The 13,502-nt window shown below is 38.7% G+C and overlaps 1 protein-coding gene across 1 annotated transcript in view; it reads left to right on the top strand.

Annotated features, from left to right (window-relative positions):
- Positions 1-371: 371 nt before the first annotated feature.
- MICU2 (mitochondrial calcium uptake 2) overlaps positions 372-13,502 on the top strand; it is a 137,349-nt gene continuing 124,218 nt past the window's right edge. The window contains exon 1 of the mRNA XM_066313063.1: positions 372-581. Within this exon, the coding sequence (XP_066169160.1) occupies positions 381-581 (201 nt within the window). The 5' untranslated portion in view covers positions 372-380. The remainder of the gene's footprint in view (positions 582-13,502) is intronic.

Genomic DNA, 13,502 nt, shown 5'->3' with positions numbered 1-13,502 from the left:
ACCACGGCAATGAGTGCCACGTCCAGTCTTTCCTTAAACACGTCCAGGGACGCTGACTCCGCCACCTCCCCGGGCAGCCCATTCCAATGTCTAATCACCCTGCTGTGAAGAAATTCCTCCTAATGCCCAACCTAAACCTCCCCTGGCGCAGCTGGAGACTATACCCTCTCGTCCTGTGGTTTGTTGCCTGGGAGAAGAGGCCAACCCCCGCCTGGCTACACCATACGTCCTTCCAGGTTACCTCCTCTCCGCCAGCTCCGTGCCCTCCGGTCGTGCGGGCGGCGTCGCTCCCGCCGGCGGGACCGTGCCGGAGCCGCCCCCGCCCCGCGGCCTCGGGCCGGCGCTGCGCATGCGCGGCCGCCGCGGCGCTTTCCGGGAAGATGTCGGCGGCGTGGAGAGCGGCGGCGGCGGCGGTCGCCAGAGCCCCGCTGCGGGGGCGGCTCGCCGGGATGCGGCCCCTGCGCAGCCAGCGCCGCCCGCCCGCATGGGGGGCCGCCGCCGCCGCCGCTCTGGTCGGGGGAGGCTGCCTGGCGGCGTGTTACAGCGGGTGGCCGCGCGTGTTCCCCGCGGTCCTGGCTCAGGTAAGGCAGCAGCATCCCGGCTCCCGGCGGCGGGCAGGGCTGGGCGGGGTGCGCGGGGCCGGCTGTCGGCGGCCCGGGGACGAGTCGGGGTCCGCGGTGGTCAGACCCCGTCGTGAGGTGGGACGGGGCTGCGGGAGCCCTCCTGGCCCCGGTGCTCTGGCAGGCAGTGCGCGTCCCCGGCCCCATTGCCGTCAGCAGCGTGTCACTTAGCCTGAGCCTCGCCTCCCCGACGGGGACTCCGTCGTTCTCCGCAGCGGGAGAAGTCAGGGTTTGCCCCTCTCCCCTGGACAGCCCCGGTCGGGCAGAACGATGGACCTGTGTGGTTTGCACAGACACACGGCCTGTAGTGAGCGCCGCGTTTTGCTGGTAACTTTCAGGGGAAACTTCCACGAAGCCCGGTCTGCACGTCAGGTGCTGTTAGACAGTCATGCATGCTTTTGTCTCTTAAAAAAATATATTTCACGGGAGTAGTACTTTTGTAGTTCATAGTGTGTCTGAAATGCATCACACAGAATGATTTCCTCTTCGTATGTCCAAAATGTGTGCCTCGGATGCTAAAATGTAGCTTGCCTTGGAGCATCAGGGCACACTCAAAAGGGCTGCTTAAGGACAGGTCTTTATTGTTTATAAAATAATCCTTGTACATGATTTCCCAACGTTATCCTTTTCATGGAGGCAGTGGGCTTTTTCCTGTTCTTCCTGCAGATAAGAAGTTACTGTCAATTAGAGTTGGTTTGTTATTCAAAAGCTAGAAGACCTAAATGCTTTGTAGGCCAGAGGCTTTAGGTGTGATGGGGGAAGAGGTCAGTCTGTGCTTGCAGTGCCATTCATCTGCTTATATCTAAGAATTTTTTGGAAGCATTCAACACTTTGTATACTTTGATGTCTAGTCTCTTAACAGTGATTAAACAGGCTGAACTACAAGCAGATAAATAGCAATCTTATTCTTGAGGACAGTCTTTATTCTTGGGGACAGCCTTTATTCCTGAGTCAAGAACAAAGAATTACATTTCTAATTTTTTTTTAAGAAATATTGTAGTCTTTATTGTGAAAAATGTCTAAGCTACATCTTCTTAAAAACCTCAATTTTTTTTATTAGATAAGCGTTTTTCTAAATAGATTTAGTAGTCTCCTGGTTCCTGTTAAACTTTTCTGTATCCATCTCCAAGTGAGGAAGGCATCCATTACTCAACAGAAATTCTACTGAAAACATATTTCCTTGTTGTTCTTACGTTTAATTACGTGAAGTTTTAAAGCAGCATTGCATTATATTTTAAAACTCTTGTCACTGAGATCAATTTCATTTGTGCATGGAACTGTTGCTTAAGTAGGTGTGTATGTAGGTATACATATATATAAAAAGTGTTGAATGTGGGAAGTAATCACTTTTAAAAGATGTTGAGTGAAGGGATCTCATTCTGGTGCTGATGTGTTCTCGTGTAGTAACTTCCATGTAATGCATGGACAGTCCTATGAGGTGCTTTTAATAATTCTCAGGAGAATTAGTCCAAAAGTCTAGGACTCGTTTAACTGATTTGGTTTTAGAAATGGTAAATTGCTGCACTTTTCAAATGTTTATTCAATTTGAACTTTTCAGTTTTTCAGTAAAATGATTGCTGGAGAAGCTAATTCACTAAATGTATTTTGCACTCCATATTACTGCAGGTAATGTACTGAGCTTTTTAAAACTACCTGAGAAATGACTACACAGAGCATAATGCTGCAAGTGAAAGCTATCAGCAACAGTGATAGAGCCAAAGAGGCATTCTGCAAGTCTTTTAAGCCATTTAGATGCTACTTGTGGCTTCTGATTGATAGAAAATAGTCCAAAGTGAAACAGAGGGTTAAAACAAGTAGTCACATTTATTACATGTTTTGAAGCCATCTTTTTCTCAGTTCAGAAATTGTGGAATCCTGAGAAATGAAAATTCTTTATACATTCTCATCCTGGATAAACTTACTTTCTGTTATTATTCCTTTTCATTGTAACTAATCTTAACCAACCTTGCTTGAGCTTGTGCTGACAAACAATATTGAACTGTTTGTTCCTGTTGTAGTATGCTATGTAGTGGGAATGTTGGCAGCATGGTATGTGAAATATTACAGATTAAGGCAAGTATTTTAAATTAAACTGTAATTTTCATTATCTTTGTTATAAAGGAATATGTAGTGGAAATGTTTATATTTGTGTCATCAACAAGGCTTACTGGTTGCTCTTGAGAATGCAATGAAGTTATGCTACAGTGATTCCCAATTTGCCTTGGTAATACAGTCTGGACTGTTGAATTGCTGCAAAATTGCATAATAATTTCAAATATTTGACAAAGTGAAGCTGTCATTGGTGGCCATGTATCTCCATGTTATAAAGAACCAATGCAATAAGATATTATGTTTTTCAGCAGCATTTCATTATGCTTAAAAAGTTCTATCATTAAGACTAGTGTCCTGACTGTGTGTGACTCTGTTGTAAGCATAATTTGAGCCGCTGAGTAATTTTCATTCTTGTCCTAAGTTAGCATTAGTAACTTCATTGCACAAAGACTTCATTGTAAATACTTCCTGATTGTTTAGGTTAAGTAGTTGAGGTTGATAACTCTATTTAGGTTTTCCGTTTTTCTCACTCAAATCAGTCTCTGTCAAAGTAGTCAGACATTTTTCAGCTTTTCCTTGTTCTAGGCAATTTCAGACATACAATTTCTAGTGAAGCTGGCAGACAGCATGCCAAAGGTAAAGTTCTATAAATGTAGTATTTACTCAGTTTTTTTCTTTCTTCTAAAGCTTTTGAATATACTAAAATCAAACCCCGATACTTTTGGCACCTAGTTTTTTTAATCTGTCTTTAATTCCTGTCCTTTCTTCCTGCTGGAGTGGGTTTAATTCTGCTCATGTTGGTTAGGGGCACTTCTGACTTCTGCTCAGATTAAATGAAATCCAGTCAGTTTATGAGTCTTTGCAGAATCAAAGGTCTTGCAGGGTCAGATAATCTGTTTTCTTTTTGGGAGTTGTGTGGATAGTTTCTGTTCTATTTTGTAGAGGCATATGTTTTATTACTGTATTTTAATTGTTTATTCTGACAATGAGTTTTCAGTTCAGGGTGGTTTTTTTTTTAAATTTTGGTCCAGGTTTTTTGTCACAATTTTCACTGCCACTTACCTATTCTTACAAGTACGTTAAGTGGTTAACATCTCAGTAATAAAGTGTTCTATATTTAATGTAATAATAATGTAATAATACAATGTGTTAATTAATGTAATGATACCTAACATGTAATCTTTGTTGACTTATGAAGTTGTTTTCATTCTTCATCTTCATTTGCTGACCTACTGTTTAGAAACATGTATCTCAAATATGTTGGAGTCCATAGTGTTGATTGTAAAACTCTACAAAGATTATTATAACAAAATGCACATAATATTTTTCTTTATAGATACCAGGTTTTGGTTCTGTCTAGACTTGTTATTTACCAGTGAAGCTACACTGATAATACCCAAACCAGATAATAGCCTTTATTGGAAAAAAATAGACCAATTTTCATTTTTTTAATAAAATGAGCTAATTAGCTTGTATCAAGAGGAGAAAAAAGGAGGGAAGAGGGTAAGGACTTTCGTTCTCTTTCGTCTAACTCAGAATGGGGATTTATGTTGAATTCACTAAAAGTGTTTCTTCTGTTATCCTAACCAACACATCCAGGTCAAAAATGTTCACACTGAGCTACACACTGCCTTGATATTATACAGGCTGCTTTTCTTTTTCAGTAGTGGAATTCAAATGTCTCAATGGTCTATGGTTTGTAACCTTGATCAGACTTGGAGTCTTGTCTCTTGTGCCTTTATTTTCGCAGAGCATGCAGTTTGCAATACTAACATGGCCCACTCTAAGTTAGGAACTTTCCAATGGGCTGCAGGTTCCGTCTTGGACACGTGCAAACTGCAAATGATAAGAAAAATCTGAGAAGCAGCAGGCTGCCAGAGGCAGTATATCCTGCCCCTGCTGAGTTTTTTATGGCCATGTTTAGGTCACTGCCTTCAGAGAGAATATAATTTGATTTGCCCTTGAAAAGTTGCGATCCCTGCAGCGTCACAATTTGTGGGTCTAAGTCACTGTTTTCTAAATGAGACTAACTGAAGTTGTTACTAGCACATATATGACGCTTTATATGTGCAAAGTCTTGTCTGTTAATAAACATTACCATGATTCAGCACTCCCTTTTCAGGGTTGTGGGAGCATTAGCTGGTACTTAAATACTTGATACTGCTTACCTGAGGTAAAGAGGAAAACATAACTTACTAACAGCATTTTTTGGGTTCTATTCTTGTTAATACTTTCTGTTGCATGATTGTAGTCTATTGATTCTCTTTACCTTTTCTACTACTGCTGTCTTGAATCAGCAATCTTCTTCAATTATTCCAGATCAGAGGTGATGCAATTTGTATCCTTTGTCTCAAACATGTATATTGTATTTGATCATACTGAAACTATTAAGTTATAACAACAAACAAACGATTTGTGATCATTTGTAAAAGATTTTTAAGTGTCTGAAATTCTAATTTTATTTGAAATATATTTATTGAAACAATTCTATTTTGGACTGTACTAATTCTTTTATTTCACTTAAAACTGCATTGAATGTTTCATCATATTTTGAGTGTCAGTGATTCTTAGGAGTAGCAAAGATGGGGATGGTGGCTTTGTATGTCACGCTACACTGGAGTGGTGACCCCCATGTCACACCCGTGGGAGTGGCGATTTTGTGTGTCACAATATGAAAACTGTTATTTTGACAAACTGGGAGTAAAAAACTTTTGAGTGATTAGAACTAGAGCTTAGATTTGTTTTCCAGGTATATACCCTGTACCCACGACAAAAACTTGTTTTGGAACTATTGCCTTACACTGTTCAAAGAAACCAGAATGCAGTAAAAGATTCTCCGAACACTGGTTTGTTCAGGGTACACTCCCTTGGTTCTGTGGAAAGGCAAAATAGTATATAAACAAATCCCAGGGCTATGCAGAAATGAGTACCAGAGCTCAGGATAATCTAGGGAGAGCACATATATTAAATATAACTTAAGTTTGTCATGGCTTTAGTAAAAGCCTCTGGACTCCCAAACTTGGAAGCTGATAAAAAAAGATTTTATACATTTTGTAATCCTACCTGTGTTTGTTGGTCACACTTGGAGACGTGCTGTCCCTCCAAAGAGATTGAGTGGTGAAATATGGTTGGTTTAGGCAAGTTCCAATATTTTGTGCATGTTTGGTTTTTTTCCTCAGGCAAAATTTCCAATCCATATCAATAGAAAATTTTCAGAATTATGTCTGCTGTAAGCATGTTACCTGTCTAGTGTATATTTGCTTGATTAGTAATTTCTGGCAAAAATGTATAAACTACATGTGCTTCCAAAGCAATTTTAGTCAGTTGCTTGCAGGTCAAAACAGCATTTTGTTTAAATCATCTGAACTAATTTCTACAGAGCAGTGGAAGGAGGAAGTGCATAGCTCTGGGATTTTAATTGGTTTTTTACACATCCTTAGTAACCAGGATCACTTTGTGACTTAAGTTATGCTTACACTGCTTGTAGGCCGCACTATCACACTCACTATATTTATGATTTTTTTTTTTAAAAAAAAGTGTTATTTAGGAAGCTCTGCATAATAAGTGCACGTGAAGGATTTTTGGCCAGATAAATATATATGGGTGGCGTTTGAATTCAGCCACCAAACAGAAAAAAAGATTGTATTTTTATACATTAATAATGATTCCTATGAAGTTACACATTAGTGCTTTGAATTGTGAGACATCGATGAATCGTGTTAGAATGGGAATTTTTGCGAGAGTATCTTTGTCTGGTTCATGCTGAGAAATGAGCATTGCTGTTAAGGTCAGGTGTCTTGGTAAAGATAGAACCTGGGATAAAATTGCATGAGGATTTGTAATGATGTATAGAATCGCCTGGAGGGAGGAATGTGGTTCTAAAATAAAACCAGAAAGTATACGTGCAGTCTAATTGAAGAAACATACAAGAAGATTCTTGTATTTACTCTGTCATCAAAAGAAAAAGGTTGCCTGCTTTTGTCCCAGGATAGGTTCTATTTTCCATAGTAATATTTTGAAGTGTTTATCCTCAAGTCTTCATTCTGTTAGAGATAATTGAGAATGCAGATGCACATAGATGATTACTGGGGTGCTCACTAAGTAAAATTAAGCATGCGTAAGTCTGCATCATAATCTTAACACGCTTTTGAAATTAAATGCAAATGTTTGTAATCCACACCAAACAAGCTGCTCAGTGATGGCTCACAGAGCAGCTTCTCCTCAGAGAAGCCTCACAGTGGAATTCAGTTTGTGTGAACCTGACCACATGGTTACATTATTAATTCTTAAAATCTATGTAGTAAAACAATGCCATGTAAAAATAATGAAAATTACCACTGCTTTTGTGGGTTGGAGCATCTTCAAGCAAGGATTGTTTGTTTATTTCTTTGGGTTTTTAAATCTCCTGCTTTACCGCTTCCCTAAAGGAAGGGACAGCTTCCTCAAAAAGTTCTCCTTCTGTCTTTTTGCATCTTATCTTGCTGCTGGTTATTGTTCTGCAGTTGGATTCAAGATGCTCTGAACCCCTGGTGTTCCTTTCCGGCAGTGCCCAGCACTGGAGAGGCTCTTATTCAGCTGTGACAAGCTGCAGGCAGTGCTCTTGTTGCCACATGGTATCATCCCTCCCTCTACCAGCTTCATGGTTTATTTTCCGCTGTATCTTTACTGCTATATTTACTATCTGAATAAATATTACCAAAGAAAAAGTTGTCATAGAGCATGACAAGGCAGTCAACTCAATAGGTAAATGCATTCAATACTGCCTGTCACTGAACAGGAAATGGGTAGTCATTTTTTTATTAGCTGGTTCAGATGCCTGTAGTCTAGGGCTATGAAAGAGACAGTTTAGTATAATTTATGCATGTGCCTTCTAACTCAGGTTTATCATGTGAATATATTTCTAATTTTTTTCCTCTACTGTGCGTGTAGAAGTAGACTGAAGTACTACAATAGGTTTGGTTCTGAGTTTAAATTATGTAACGTTGTAACGTTGTGTAAATAATGTAACGTTGCCTCCTAATTCATCTTCGGTGAATGACTTTTGGGTACTAGTCTCAAAATATTCTGAAAATAGTGTGTGCTCAAAACATTTTTAAACAGCATTCCTCCATTTCTGAAGCACTGATAAATATGCATCTCCCCTGCAATTAGATTGCTAGCTCAGCCTATCCCAGTCTTTTTTCTTTTCCTTATATATGCTTCAGGACTTCTAAAACTGTTTCTTTGTGCAGCCAGTGAGGGTAACCTTAGCTACCTCTTGTTTAATTCTGTATTTCACTGTGTTATGGAAATACTGTATGTATCAGGTATCCATCAGTCTAAATCAATAACTGGGATATTAAATATATCACAAACATAATTCTCAGCATTAGTGACATACATACATTGTCATGTTATGTGCCTAAAATAGAAGGTGCTGTAGAGAGTGTGGAATCTCTAGGACCATGATGTTATAATTAATTATACCCTTAAATATTCCTTATGTATATGCATTTGTTTTACAACTTCAAATATATGATATCCTTTCCAGCTTTTTGAACATGAAATATTTTTATCCTTAAGTTCCTGACTTTGAAAATATTTACATTTATTCCCATCTCTTTGTGCACAAGAGATTCTTTGTACAGGTGTCTTCCTTGATACTAAAACAACATGATGTCAAATATAATCTTAGAGGTCAAGGCTAAAATTTAACGATCTTTCATCTGATCTGTCACCTTTTCCTTGAATTCACTCTTGCTATATGATTTCAGTGATTAAATAAAATCTAACTAACATTCCTTCTAGGCACTTTGATACGTGTGGACTGATGAGGTGAGTTAAGCTGCATGGTTTTGTGCTTTTAGCTAATGTAGTAAAAGGTTGGTGCTTGAGAGTCTTTGGCTGTTTATGTTAATGGACAAACATAAACAGATGAGAAAATAGCTTGCCTGAAAACAAAAAATAGATTGATTAGAAAGAATTGCACAAAATAGTATTCTGATTTTTAACAAAGAACCTCAAGAAGAAACTAGCATTTATTTACTGGTGATACTTTCCCCCCCCCCCGTAAATAGAGTAGATGGTTTCAACATAGATACTACGAAGTTTCTTTTCTATTTGGTTTTTTAGATGGAAGCTCTGCTTGCCTTTTTGGTTTTTTTCCTAGAAACTTTGAGCTTACTGATAATTACTCTTTTTTCATTTTCTGGTAAGAAGTGCTCTGTTCTGTACAAGCACTAGCAACTGTTTTCCCATTGCTGCTGTTTTGTACTGTTTTCCAAAAGCGTTTGCTGGGTTAGCATGAGAGCTCTGTATTACACTTACTTGTAGACTTTGTAGAACATTGTGGCTGACTGAATATGGTTATTCCCAGCAAGTGGCTCAGCATTTTGGAAACATAATCTAGCCAGAAAGAACAAATTACTCAGAATCTAGTTTGAGTAATCCTCCAAGATAAATTACAGATGGAAGTATGTGAAATGCTCATTCAGAACATGAGTAGTAGGCTATAGCTCCTTGCTGCTACTCACTGAGCTTTTTATTACACATACAGCTGAAAGACAAGGGAAAGGAGTCTTGTTAGCTTTAAACACCAGACGTCATTTCAAGTAGTTCCTCAAGGTTTGTGTCTCCTTCAGGGTAGAAGGAATTTCAGGAATGACTGTCTCGCACTCATGTAGTCTATAAAAAGCACTTCTAGCAGATGTAGCTAATAAATATTATCAGTACTGATACCTTCCCTGCTCCATTGCCAGATCGTCAGAGAAACTCCCTCATCTGCCTCCAAAAACTGCACAAACTCTCGCACAAATGGAAAAGTTACATGAAATGAAGAAAATTGGCGTTACCAAATAGTTTTTTCTTTACCTTTTTTAAAAGTAGGCATTTTCTTTGATAATGCCTTTTATTCGTGATACTGCCATATTACAATAATCTATTAACAAATAATGCTGTAATATTAAAACTACATATATCAAGCTGCATATAAAGCTATGTATATATATGTGTGTGTGTATATATATGTATATATATATGTAATGTAAATTTATGCTTTATACATATTAGTAAGGATATGTATGCATATGTATAAAATATACTTCAAATACAGACTGTGTGAATACAGTAATAAAAATAAATATAAGAATGTGCTAATAGAGAAATTATGGGATTTGCTTTGAAATTTTCTGGTCTGAGTGGCCAGGTATGCTCAGAATTTAAAGGACGAAATCTGCCTAAAGTTCTACTGAAAACTTCTTCTGGTGGCCCTGTAAGAGGCTGAGGTCTCTGGGCTTCCAGGTCAGGCTGGACTTTGAACTTCACTGCATGGGCTTGCTGGTATGATATCTTGCCAAGGAGAAAAGCATGAAGTTCTGTCATGCTGTATTGCTCACTGTGGTGAAATGGACTTCCTAATTATATTTTATGATCGAACAAATTTGCCAAAATGAGCTTGATTTTTCAGTAGAGAAAAGTCTTAATGGTTACATATTGACCACATTATCTGACAGTCTGCTTCTCCTCTTATAGAACTTCAAAAATTAGAAGATAACAAACCTTAATAGCATAGCTGACAGAATAATTGGTTTGGAGATATAGTACGGTTTCTGTACCAGTTCTCTCCGGGCTTGTTTCTGAAACAACTGTGGACTTGTCTAGAAATTTGGTGTTTTTAATGGCAACACAAAATCAAAATTATACTTGGCATGGAGACTAAGAAAGTGTTTTTTACTTTGTAGCCTTATATTGTTTAAACGCATGGAGAGAATGGTCTCAGTAGCCTGGGATTGTCACAATAAAATGTTTTCCCTTGCTCATTACACTCCATTGACTTTCCCTCAGGTTCTTACTTGGAAGTGCAATAAAGCTGATGAATAAAACATCTGGCACCTTTTTTACTGAAAAATACACTTCATGGTCTTAGGCATCAGGGAATACAGTAGTATCACTACTGTGTTTGGGAATAATTAAACAATTACAGACTTCTGCTGAAGATGCAATACAGCAGGAATAAGCATTGTAATCTCCAAAATATGAAAAGCATAATGCACGACATGCATCAATGTAAAACTAGCATTTCCCACATCAATTTAGATTATTTTATCTAATGCAAAGCATTAATATTAAATCTGTACTGCTCAGTATCGAACAGATGAGGAGAACTGATGCTTAACTTAGTTGTTCACATTACAGTATCACAGAATAAAATCAGTTTAAAGGGACTCTGAGGGATCATCAGATCCAGCTCCTGGCCCTGCACAGGACCATCCCCTAGAGTGACACCATGTGCCTGAAAGTACCATCCAAACAGTTCTTGAACTCATTCAGGCTTAGTGCTGTGGTTCTTAGATGTTTTTCATGAGATCCATCTTCACTTAAGAGAAGCTTTTCTACTTTTTGGTGTTGTGATTTAGCCCTGGTTGGCAACTACACATCTCAGAGCCTCTCATTCCCTTTCTCCTTGGAGGAGAGAGTCAGAAGAGTAAAGAGGAGAAAACTTGTAGGCTGGAATACAGGCAATGTAAAGCAAAAGCTGCATACGCAAGCAAAGCAAAATGGGATGTTTTTCACCACAGCTCTGCAATGTGTAGGTGCTTTTCCTGCACTTTCACTTGTTTTGTCTGCCATTATTTTCTTCTAACCTTCCACCAGACTATGCAGTGCATGCTGCTATTTTTTCTTTAGTTAAGTGAGAATTCTTTAAGCTGTGTGAACTCTTTTTATTTGAACTAGATGTAGCTAGACACTTCCACATGGAAACTTCTCAACAAAATCTTAAAATATGTTGGGATTAATTTATAATATTGAAACATGCTTTGTTTTGTCATATACAATTAAAACGTGTATTGTAATTTGTCGTTCCAATTAAATCAATTTCTGTATTATATCAGTGCTGGAGTTTGTTTTTATAGTTTGGTTGTTATTGTATGTGTGTTACTGTTGCAGTATTTCTCATTCTGGGAAAAAACCCAATTGTTAATTTTTTTCACATAGAGCTGTAGTTAAGCACTTCTGTGAAAAATTTATGCTTGTCTTTCTGAGCTCTTTCCAATACTCTTTGAAAAAGAATACTAAAGATCAAAAAAGTCATAAGTTGCAGCATTTAGGCTGTGACCTATGGAAAGGACTCAACATGGAAAACAAAAATGGCAAAAACTAAAGCAGGTCTGTTTCTGGATTTAAAAAAATCCATTAAAACTTCATATTTTAATTTAGCTAGAGAACAGTCATGAATGATAAACAGTGTAAAGGATATAAAATTACTTTTCCTAGAACACTGTGTTTTTTCTGAATATACTAATTGTATGTAATGTTCCTACTTAATCATCCAGAAAAATATATTGGGAAATTGCTGACATATTTTTTTCCCAACTCCTGTTAAATTTGGAAAACTGGCAATGTCATATTACCAAATGGTGTTGCATTGTTATTCTTTAATTTTAAGATTTTTGTTTTTGTTTTTCTTCAGCCTCAAAAATGAAAAAAATAAAGAAAAATCCAAATATTTAGGTGCACCAGAAGTGTTGGATGTGTTAATTGAGCAGACTTTGTACAGCAGGAAATACTGTATTATTTATATTAACAGCCCTATGAAAAATAATGCACTTCCACTGATAATACACCATTTGTTTACTGAATGTTCTTCATGGGTGCCTCTCTGTACTCTGCAGTGCTGAGACCCTCAGCAGTACTGCTTCTTGAAATGACAGCAACGCCATCGAGATGCGTTGTCAGAAATCATGGAATCATAGCCAGATTCCTTGGTGTAAAACTTTTAAAGGGCTATATGGTGTTCCAGTGCAGATGGATTTTTCCTTGCAGTGTGCACTCGTTCTCTCTGGCAGTGGTAGGAGGTACCACTTCCAGTATCATAGAATACTGGTACAGCAAACAAGACAGCAAACAAGGAGTGATTATCCTGGGAGACACGGCTGAGTCCTTTGTGGGTAGGATTCATGAGACTGTAGTTGTGGGAGTAATGGGGCATCTTTATTCCTTCTTCATCCCCTGTAGCCTGTGGGTTAGGTCGCTCTCCCGCCATAACTTCCAGGAGCAGCAGACTCCGTGTGAGGGGCTGCTCTGCCAGCAGCAAGACGGCTTCCATTGCTGAAGCAAATGCACTGATCTGGGTTCAGCTTTGAATGCAGTGTTAGAAGGTGATGAGTAATGGAAAGCAGACGCAGTGGCTCTGGGCCAGGCTGTGTGGGGATTAAATTCTGGATGTGGTATTAATAGGACGGAATGAGACCCGTCCATACAGTTCAGTAGTGTGTGTGTGACTGCGTATTATCTCAGTGAATTCATGTTACGTACATCCGGTTCTGGCCATCGGAAATACCCAGCTGATCTGACAAGACCACTGTAAGTGGATTTAAAGGTGCTTGCAGTTCTTCCAAGTGTATAAACTTCATGCATACCATGTTCCTTGCCATTCTGGAGGTTATGACCGGGCTGTTATCCTTTCGCGTCAGGCCTGGAGATTGTTTCCCATCACTGCATGCTCTTGGGATGTTTCTGGCCCATTGAGTCTCCCTGTGAGTGAGTTTGGCAAAACAAAGTTCATGGCAGACATGGCAAACATCCTTTATTTGAGCAGCTTCTGTTACTGGGAAGACTGCACAAGCTTTTGATCACCACAACAAGCTGTAGAACATGTCTTTTCTGTTGGTAAACTTTGAATAGACAGCTGATGAGTTACAGATGGTGATCAGGTTATGTTGACATAGACATGAGACAGTAAATAATGCACTTTTAATTGTGTACAGTGTATTGGTCCTTCAGGCCATAATTTGCAAAGACCAGAGATCATTAATAATTTTCATAAGAATTTAAAAGTTAACATGCTAGCAA

The sequence above is a fragment of the Sylvia atricapilla genome, chromosome 2 (genome assembly GCF_009819655.1).
Source record: "Sylvia atricapilla isolate bSylAtr1 chromosome 2, bSylAtr1.pri, whole genome shotgun sequence".
Taxonomy (NCBI): Eukaryota; Metazoa; Chordata; class Aves; order Passeriformes; family Sylviidae; genus Sylvia; species Sylvia atricapilla.
Note: the sequence above shows the minus strand (reverse complement) of the source record. Positions and strands in the feature narration are given on the sequence as shown.